Here is a 10,862-nt window from a genome sequence, read left to right on the forward strand (position 1 = left end):
TTTTATATATGTTTACCTTCTGTCTTATGACTTTGCTGAACACACTTCTTGGCCCAAGGAAGTATTTTACTTTTTTTTTGGTAGATTCCCTGGAATTTTCTAGGCAGAAAATCATGTCATCTGCCAACAGTGATGGTTTTATTTCTTCTTTCTGGTCTATCAGCCTTTTATCGCCCTTTCTTTCCTTATTCACTGGGTAGTATTTCCAGCATTATGTTGAACAAGAATGTTGAGAGCAGACATCCCTTCCTTGTTCTCAGTGTTAGGGCAAAAGCAGCCTTTCACTGTTTAGTATAATGTTAGCTATAGATTATTTATTTATTTGTTTTTTGGTAGAAGCTATCGACTTGAAGAAGTTATACTCTAATCCTGTTTTTTTCTGAGTTTTTATCATGATGGGTGTTGAATTTTTTCAAATGCTTTTTCTTCATCAATTGTTGCTGCCGCTGCTGCTGCTGCTAAGTCGCTTCAGTCATGTCCGACTCTGTGCGACCCCATAGATGGCAGCCCACCAGGCTTCCCCGTCCCTGGGATTCTCCAGGCAAGAATACTGGAGTGGGTTGCCATTTCCTTCTCCAATGCATGAAAGTGAAAAGTGAAAGTGAAGTCGCTCCATCGTGTCTGACTCCTAGTGACCCCATGGACTGCAGCCTACCAAGCTCCTCTGTCCATGGATTTTTCCAGGCAAGAGCACTGGAGTGGGGTGCCATTGCCTTCTCCATTACCAATTGTTAGGATCATGTAATTTTTCTTCTTTAGTTGGTTAATATAGTAGGTTTAGCCTGATTGATTTAAAAAGTTTAATCAGTCATGGATCCCTGCAGCCCTGCTTTTATGGTCTTTCAACTGACTGAATCAGGCCCACTCAGATTATCCAGGAAAATTTCTCTTTAAGTCAACTAATTAGGGGTTTAAATTACATCTATAAAGTTCTAATTGATGAGTTCTCCAGAAAAGCAGAACCACTGGGAGATTATAGATAGATAGATGGAAAGATAGGTAGAAAAAGAGACCAGAGGGAGACAGAGAAGAGAGGGGAAGGGAAGGGAATGGAAAGAAGAAAAAGAGACTTTAAGGAATGGTTCTTGTGATTATGAAAGGTAGGAAGTTTAAAATATTCAAGATGTACCACCAGGCTGGATACCAAGGAAAGAGCTGATATTTCAGTTCCAGTCCAAAAACTGTCTGCCGACACATTTCCCTCTTGCTCAGGGGAAGTCTTTTTTTTTTTTTTTTTTTGGTTTGGTTTTTTTTCAGGCTGATTCAAGCACATTGTAGATGGCAGTATGCTTTGCTCAAAATTCATCAATTTACATGTTACTCTAAAGCATATACTCCTGGAAACATTCAGAATAAGTTTTGACCATGTATCTGAACATCATGGCCCAGCCAAGCTGACACATACAATTGAAACCATAAATTTAACTATCATCAGTGGTGTCACTGTAACACCTACATTAAGTGATTGATTGAATACATAGGGACTTTGGCCGGGCTATGTTAGGTTTTTGCTTAACCTAATTAGGAAACAGGGATATATAAATTAAAATAACTCTATGACAAATGGCAAAATATAATGTCTGTGAGAATGCATTCACATAGATAATTGGTGCAAACATGAATTGGTATGGCATTTTTAGAATGAAATTTTAGCAGTATTTATAAAAATTGAAAATAATAACACTTTCTACTTGAATATAGGTTACACACAGCTATGTCTTTTAAAAAGTGCATATTTTCCAAAGAATTAATGTTCCAAAATGCTTATTTCAGTTCTATTGGTCATAGCATAAAGTGGGAAGTAACTACATGTCTATCAGTGGAAGAATGGTTAAGTTACGGCACATTCATGGCAAGTCTAGGTAGAAGTTACAAAAGTGAAGTAGATACATATGTCCTGCTATGGAAGGGTCCTTCATTTTATTAGTTGATCATTTATTAATTGACAGAGGCAAGAGGGAGAAGAATATATACATCACTACCTATGTATTAAACAAACACAATGTATGTTTATTAAATACATTTATATGTGAAAAAACCTAGAATCAACTTTAGCACAGCAGATTGTTCATAGTGGTTAACTCTGGAGAATGGCTGAATTTTTGAGAAATATTCTAAAGAGTGGAATTGTGATTTATTTGTCTTGTTAGAATTTTTTTCTTTGCAAGAAAGCTCTTTGTACTGATACCTTAGTAATTGGAATATTTAAATAAGTCTGACAACAGAACTGTGCTACCCCGGTGGTTCAGATGGTAAATAATCTATCTGCAATGCAGGAGACCCAGGTTCGATCCCAGGGTCAGGAAGATCCTCTGGAGAAGGGAATGACTACCCACTCTAGTATTCTTGCCTGAAAAATCTCATGGAGAGAGGAGCCTGGCGGGCTACAGTCCATAGGGTTGAAAAGGGTCGGACATGACTGAGCGACTAACAGACAACAGCAGAACTAGTAGCTGTGATTCAGTGAGATAAAACTGTCTTAATCTGAAACGTGAAAGGCTTAAAACAAGAAGCATTTACTGCACGTAAAGTGGATGAGGTTGGCAGGGACTCCCTGCTGTCAGTTGAAGTAGAGTTCCAGGCTTCCAGCTCTTGTATGTCCATCTCAAGACAGGTTCTCCATGTTTGCTGCCAAACAGACAAAAAAGCATGCAAGTGTCAAACTGGTTCTCGTGTGTCTTAGCCTGGAACTGACAAATGCCATTACTTTAGCTTCTATTTCAGTGGCAAGGGCTACTCACACAATCCTTTCTAGCTATGCATGTACTTGGCAGTGTAGTATTTCCAGGAATCTAGGAAGCAGAGGAAGCCAGGATATGGGTAAACATTTGCAGTCTCTCCCACAAACTGTTAGACAATCTGTGTTCAATACAGAGCAACTATTATATAATTTGTTATGACAGCAACTCTGTTTCTTGAAGTTTCTGAGAAGTACAAATTCACCTTGCAATTAACCAGCTTTTTCAAGAGCCCAAGATGTGATAGGTGCTTTCTAATACAGAATGCCATTTCATTTTCAAAAGGGGCCTGAAAAATATCAGTAGGAAAGGTTCACCCTTCTTCACTCAGTAGTACCTCTCTACACTGCTCTTTGAAAGACCTCTATCATCTCAGTAGCCTCAGTATTTTCTTCTTTCTTTTTGGTGCATGTTCAATATCTTAACTTGGGAGCCCCTCCTACATGTCACCTGACTGAAAATAATGGAACATTTTCATCTGTGAAATGAAAATGTACAGGTGCCATTAGACAACCTGAAAACTAGCATTTTCTTCTGGGGAATGTCCAGAGATAAAAGGCAGTGGAAGGATGGTGAATTATTTTTCTTTCTTTTAAAATTAAAGCTAGCATGACTGCCAAGGAACCATTTTCCACCTTCTACAAGTACTGCAGAATTTGTAGGAATTCAGCTTCTCTAGATGTTTGCTTATACAGTGATTTCCATGGTGTTTCCTTATCTACCATTTGTGGAAGAGGATTTGATTTTTGACCACATAAGTATTCTCACATATAAATACATATGCCCAGTTTCAAAGAAGACACTAGTAAACTCCTAATTCAGATATCAAGTATTTGTTGCTCAGTCGTGTCCAACTCTTTGTGATCCCATAGACTATAGCTTGCCAGGCTCCTCTATCTATGGAATTCCCCAGGTAAGAATACTGGAGCGGGTAGTCATTTCCTTCTCCAAGGGATCTTCATGAGCCAGGGATTAAATTTGGGTCTCCTGCATTGCAGGGAGATTCTTTACCATCTGAGTTAAGGCTGATTTGAAAAACCCCTTTCTAACTTCAGAGTTACATGGTGGAAACCAGCAGGTTCTGTGCCTAGTCATATTCTACTATCCAGTGTATTTGGAAAATGCCTCGAGTGTGATAAAGATGCCGATGGAGGACGATCACATTTCTAAAATTCACTGTCCAATGTGAACTCTACAAAGTAAGGGCTGTTGCTCTCAGAGGGATCCCATGATGAGGATCCATCAAGAGATGACTACAGGGAGTTGGAATATTCCATCAGGATGAGGGCAGATGATTCTGGGCTGTCTATTCCACTGGGAGCAGGACTCAGTGTCCAGAGCAATTAAGAAACAAAAGGTCTATAGCTGGGAGGAGTGGGCCTCAGGTGGGCAGCAGACACTCTCCAATCAGGGGTCTTGTCCCAATTCTACCACATGCAACCCTGCGATACGAACTTGGGCATATTGCCAAGCTCTGTGAGCCTTAGTTTCTTCATCTGTGAAATGGGACTGATAAGCCCTGTGTTGTAGGGCTGTTGAAATCCATGTGCTGAATGTAAAACAACTAATGCACTGTCTTTAGTACACTGGGTCTTTAATGATTAGCAGTTATTACTATTATCTTGACCTCAGACCCTAACACCCTCTTTATTGGGATTTATTTATTGAGAAGATGTTAGGGAAAATGCAATACTCTAGGACATGGTATACCAAGTCAGTTACAAATGGTTATTAGCAAGAAAACCTAAATCAGTTTTCCCCTTTAGAGCATATATTATTTCTGTTTTGGAGTTTTGTTAAACTGAATGCACCTCAAAGCCCCTAGAAGTTGTGTAGAGGAGCACTCCTTCCATTCCCACTCAGCTGCCCTTCTACCCAAACCACCCTTATTTTCATTTACTTTGCCCCTACCAAAAATCTTCCCTGGTAGCTCAGATGGTAAAGCGTCTGCCTACAATGTGGGAGACCCGGGTTCGATACCTGGGTTGGGAAGATCCCCTGGAGAAGGAAATGGCAACCCACTCCAGGACTCTTGCCTGGAAAATCCCATGGACTGGGGAGCCTGGTAGGCTACAGTCCACGGGGTCGAAAAGAGTCGGGCACGACTGAGTGACTTCACTTCACTTACCAAAAATCTAGATCTCACATTTCTGTTGTTCACTTGCTTAGTCGTGTCCGACTCTGAGACCCCATGGACTGCAGCATGCCAGGCTTCCCTGTCCTTCACTATCTCCTGGAGTTCGCTCAAACTCATGTCCATTGAGTTGGTGATGCCATCAACCATTTCATCCTCTGTTGTTCCCTTCTCCTGCCTTCAATCATTTCCAGCATCGGGGTCTTGAACTCCATAAACAGTATGAAAAGGCAAAAAGATCTCACACAGAGGTTTATAAATTACACTCAAGATAATCTCATTAAAATGTCCTTTGAATGGAGTCAGTTCTGGCTCTCTAAAAGCAGCAAAAACAGTGCTATCCCAATAGCTGGTGGCACTTTAAGGGAACATCACTCTGTTTCTCAGAAACTCCTTGATGACAGTGTACATAAAACAACTAGCTTGTGTACTGTGTTCAGGTGCACTGCTACATGAGCACAGGGCAAGTTCCATTCCTGCCCAAAGTACAGATTTCTTTGGCTTACCATAATACTATGTTCAGTGCAATAAGTTTCAGGTTATTGCTTCAGACTCAGATACACTGGAGAGTCTGGCTCCTGCTCACCACTTCCATGCCTCACCTTGCCCACCACTCAGCTTCACTGAACCTTCCACTGAAGGACTTATGGTTTCTCAAGGCCCCAATATGCCTCGTCTCAGGGCATTTAAACTGACTTCTGTCATATGGATCCTCCATCTTCTCACTCATTTTTCCTTGTCCTTTAGGTCTTAGAGAATAGCCACCATCATCGTTATGTAACTGCTGCTCCTATATGCTAAAATACTATGGATGGGGATTGGGTCTTATTTATCCTAATGTCCTCAGGACTAGTGTGGTGCCTTTTGAAGAGTAGCTGCCCAATTAATGTTTGGAGTTAATGTTCCTTCTACATCTTGAATGAGCTAAGCAAATCCAAATATATGTATTTAATTTTTTTGTAGAACACATTAACAGAAAAAAACAAGCCAGGAATTGACCATTTTTTACTTTTTATTGCTATTTATTGACTCCAACTATCTTACTGCTGCATTCTCAGAAATTGCCAAGGAAATTCCTGGTTTCCATTTACTACAGAATAACAAATCTCTTACTCTTAAATCTGAGGAACAGTAATAGATGTGTAAACAATGTCATTCATAAACTTACATTCTTATGCTCATAAATCCTCTTGTTAAAAGAAAAAAAATTGAAAGATGCCAAAAAGAGGTAAATTTCCAACACAGTGAAATATAAGAATACACAGGTGTTATATATTTTTTCCCCTAATCCCACTCCAGCCTTCCACTGTTTTCAAACATTGACATCCCTTTTTAAGAACAGTCTGCCTCAGTCTTCAGTAAGGGTAGGAGAAACCAGAACTTGCACTGGCCATGGCACTTGTGCCGGCCGCAGCTTCAATTCTGGCTCGGGCTCGCTCTTCCTCATCTCTCAAAGCCTCCTCGTACTGAGATGGGAAGCTCTTGGGGTTGGTCCCATGGATCTTAGCCAAAAACTCCAGCAATTTCATCTTGCTGACTTCAGCATGGGCTCTAGGACCCCACAGGAATTCATAGCGAGGGGGATCACTAGTGGGCACCTGCTGGTACTCCAGATACCTTTCCTTCACCAAATCACTGGTGATGAGCCTTCTCGGTTCCCCAAAGATGAAATGCTTCCTCCCAGAATATACATCCATCATATTCAGCACTTTCCAGACTTCCTCCTCAGTGGCGCAGTTCCCCTTCATGAAGACCACTCCCAAGATAATTATCAGGAGGCCAGTCTTGGGCATGCCCTGTTGATCACTCAGCATTCCGTTGTAAGTGAGATCCAGCTTGTTAGCAAGGGTATAGCTATGGCTGATGGGATCTACTTCCTTCACATCAAGGCCAAAGACCAGCTCCATGCGCTCAGAGGCACTCCTGAGAATCTCAAGGAAGTCATCCTTGTACTCTTTGACAACACTACCAATCATGTCTGCCTTTGTGACCGGCTCTCTCATTTGATATTTTTGCAGCAGGAAACTGATTAGCAGTTCCACCTTTTCATCTAGAAGGTCTATGTGCAAGTTCTCAAGGTCTGGCAAGGATTGCAAAGTGCTCGATTGTTCCATCTCTTCTTGGCTAGCGGAATCCCCATCTGATTTTTCCATCTCTTCCTGGCTGCTGGAACCCTCTGTTGATCTGCTTAATGAGGTGCCTGTGGTGACAGTGGAGGAGAAGGAGGCACTCTGAGAACACTGGGAAGAACTGGGTGTCCCAGAAATAGAACTGTCCTTCATGGGGCAGGGTATCAGAGAAGAGGAGGAGGAAGAGGAAGCCTCATTCTCAGGCTGTGTTACCTGTGCACCTGCCAGGCCCTGGGTCTCCCTGTGTGCCTAAAAGTATTGCTCATGTGGGAAGCATGGACTCTCCTTATTATCAGCCATAGGTGGCAGCTGACAGGAGTGTCATCAAGAGAGTGGGTTAAGAGGGCCCACAGTTTAAGGGAGAGGGGGAGGGTATGACTGGTCTCAGCTGGTAAACTTTGCCATCACAGGTCTTCCCCAAGGACAGTGTTCTAGGGGGCCTCACAGGTATTCTGTCCTACACCACCTGTTCCATAATAACCTGAAGGAGGAATGGAAAAATTCCTCAGGATGCAGCTGGCCCTCTCAGACTGAAAGCAGGGCAAGGTTGAAGCATGTGGGGTCCCTTGTGTTCAAAGGTGTGTTATCTGCTCAGCCTTCATTAAGGGTCTTCACCTTGAGTCAATGCATTGATTGGAACCTTTCCTCCTCCTGAACTAGGGCCACCCGCCCCCATCCTCAGAGTAGGGTAGTTACTTCCCTGAGAACCCCGAGTAGGAAGTCTGAGGATGCCTGAGTGTAATAGATTTATTGAGAGCTGCCTGGGTCTAACAACTGGGATGGGGATGCAGAGGAGGATGCTGTCTATTCTGGGGTGGGTAGTTCCCTCAGTTCTCAGAGGGCCCTCACCTTGATCTCTAGAAGGCCCTAGATCACTTCCCCTCTGTTTTCCTGAGGCCAGGCTCCCTTGGGACATGTCTCACTTCCCTATATCACCAGGAGTGAAAGTCAAAGGGCACCTCAGTCTAAAAGGTATTCTGGGGTTTCCTAGAGATGAGAGCAGGGACGGGGCTCTCATGGATCCTGTCCATTTTTGGATAAGTGGTCCCATAATTTCTCAATGAAGAGCCTCACCGGGACACCTACAGAGCCCGGGAATCTTCCCTCTGGTGACCTATGGACAGGTCTCTAACAGGCCTGAGGCTCCCAAAGAGGACCTCAGCGGCACAGCTTCTATCTACCTCCTTAGGGCTTTCCAACGCCTACAGCCAGGGTGTGGCCGTTTCTCTTTTCTGAGAGGGGTGATACCCTCAGGTCTTACTCACAAGTCCTCACCTACACCCCTTGCAGGCCTAGGGCTCCACCCTAGAGCAAAGTCCTCTTTTCCCTGAGACAACCCTCCCCATACCCACCCCCGGAACAGATCAGTGGGTGCCTCATTCGGACACTTATTCCAGAGCTCTCCGGGCTGGGGGGCAGGGGCAGGGCTTTGTGGGGGGCCCTTCCTCCCTGGGCAGGCGGCCCCGCAGTCCCCATCCAGAATCTTTACCTGGACTCTTCGCAGAACCGGAACTTGTCTCTCTTGATTTGTGACCTCTATCCTCAGATGGTGCCCTCACCAAGTCTCACTTCCAGAGGGGGAAGTTAGGGGCGTGACTTCCGGCCACGCATATGTGGCGTATCCCTGAGCAGACTAATGAGCGGGGGGCTACGTGAGACCCCACCCCACCTGTCTATTCTCACTTAATGTCCTCATCTGCCTTACAGGATGGAGAAGGCAATGGCACCGCACTCCAGTACTCTTGCCTGGAAAATCCCATGGACGGAGGAGCCTGGTAGGCTGCAGTCCATGGGGTCACTAGGAGTCGGACACGACTGAGCGACTTCACTTTCACTTTTCACTTTCATACATTGGAGAAGGAAATGGCAACCCACTCCAGTGTTCTTGCCTGGAGAATCCCAGGGATGGGGGAGCCTGGTGGGCTGCTGTCTATGCGGTTGCACAGGGTCGGACATGACTGAAGCGACTTAGCAGCAGCAGCAGCAGGAGAAGGTCAGGGGTTGTACCATCTGGCCACCCCTACTGGGAGCTTCCCAGGGCTAACAGTTGGGACTTGGCTCCGTGAGGCCCTCTTTCTTCTGGAGTGAGTGGCCACATTCAGCCCTCATTCAGGATCCTTCTCTCAGCCACAGTCCTTTTGATTAATTAACTGATCCTTGATTAATATTTCTTACTAATGAAGGGAGTTATCAGTCTGTGCACATCTGTCAAACTGGAACTCTCATAGAGATTGAAATCTGAGTCCCAGGCTAGATTTTAGTTGGGGAGGCTGCAGCACAAAGTATGTGTGTGTCTAGAGGAGCTGCTGGACTGTTAGAGAACCCACACATCCCTTCCCATCAGAGGTCTCTTCTCCAGCCAGACTTAAACACTTGGGAATATCCTGTTCCAAAAGATTTACAGGGTGGAGACTCATGTAGACACATTTTTAAAGGAAATTTTGGCCATATCCCTTGGAAGCATTGTGTCACTTAATTTCATAATGAAATGAACAGTTGTAAGAGCCAGCATAGGCCCACTAGGTGGATATAAGTTCTTATTTGACCTCTAATCATTTGATAAATAATTGAAATAGTGAAGTAGGAACCTGACAAATTGTCATTCTTTGGATGTAGAGCCTGGAGCACAGGGTTGCCGGTGGGGGGAGGTGATTTGTCAAGGATTGTGATCCTTGTGGTTTGTGCCACAAGGAGGAATCACAGTGACATCCGCTGTTTCCATCCTTGTACTCAAAATGACTTAGGGCTTCAGAGTGGGGAGTGAAGTGTTTTGCAAGTGATTTGTTCTAATCTTTTGAAAACACTGAAGTGCTCTATGACTGTTTTCTCACTGTAAGAATTCCAAATATGCAGTCATAACAAAATGCTCCCTTGAGAATCCCCTCCCTTATCCCCACCACCATATAACCTTATTATGAGTTTATTCTGAATGGATGGAAATGTGCTCATGACTTACAAAAATGGAACAATAAAATACATATTATTTTTCAACTCTACCCTCAATTAGTAATGCATCTTGAAGCATATACAATATCAGTCTTCAGAGTGGCCCTAAAGTCAGGAAATTCAGATAATTTTATTACTATTTTGCAGATTGACCATGTTCTTGATGACATTTTATATATTTGTCTATATTTCCAGACTGTACAAGACCTTTATATAGATTTAGCATTTTTCTTTATTAAGAAAACTAAAATGACTAAGCTTGTAATTAAAACTCTAATGCATTTTTGTCTGAAAATATAGTCTTGAAGTGGCACGCATATTGAGATATATAATTGGTGTTCTAAGTATTGTTCATGAGAATTAGTAGCCTTTCCTTGGGCCATGAGAAACGAGAAACAACAAAATTAAAAGATTAACTATTTCTATACTCTACCTCTCTGTCTTTTATAGACTTAACCTCTGTATTTCCTATTCTTGATATATGAGGTCAGCTACATGAAGCCCTGTCAATCACAATGATTAAATGCCAACCAGCATACTGTGACACTTAGGCAAAAGCTTAAAGTCTCAAGCACAAAGTCCAAGGACGGGTTTTCTATTTGCCATTTGAGAGATTATGCTGTGAAGCAGTTTCATCACCTAGTCCATCTTGCCTTGGAATCATTTTAGAGCTCTTTGGATGTATTTTGTTTATTTGCATTCCTTTTTTGAGGCTGGGATATCAGAGTAAGACAGAATCAAGTTTTTAAAGCATTTTATATATTTGGCTGTGTTGGGTCTTAGCTGCAATTTAGTTGCGGGATCTTTCATTTCAGGACATGGGTTCAGTAGTGGTGCCCATGGCATGTGGGATCTTAGTTCCTGACCAAGGATCAAACCCACAGACCCTGCATTACAAGGCAGAATTCTAACCAT

The 10,862-nt window shown here is 43.1% G+C and overlaps 1 protein-coding gene across 1 annotated transcript; it reads right to left on the minus strand.

Moving 5' to 3' along the window:
- Positions 1 to 2,605: 2,605 nt before the first annotated feature.
- Positions 2,606 to 7,154, minus strand: LOC138930686 (melanoma-associated antigen B16-like). The gene is made up of 2 exons (XM_070291174.1): positions 6,254 to 7,154; positions 2,606 to 2,715 (listed from the first exon to the last, which is right to left on the minus strand). The coding sequence occupies exons 1-2, from the start codon at positions 7,152 to 7,154 to the stop codon at positions 2,606 to 2,608; spliced, it is 1,011 nt and encodes a 336-aa protein (XP_070147275.1).
- Between the last annotated feature and the right edge of the window lie 3,708 nt (positions 7,155 to 10,862).

The sequence above is a fragment of the Ovis canadensis genome, chromosome X (assembly GCF_042477335.2).
Source record: "Ovis canadensis isolate MfBH-ARS-UI-01 breed Bighorn chromosome X, ARS-UI_OviCan_v2, whole genome shotgun sequence".
Lineage (NCBI taxonomy): Eukaryota > Metazoa > Chordata > Mammalia > Artiodactyla > Bovidae > Ovis > Ovis canadensis.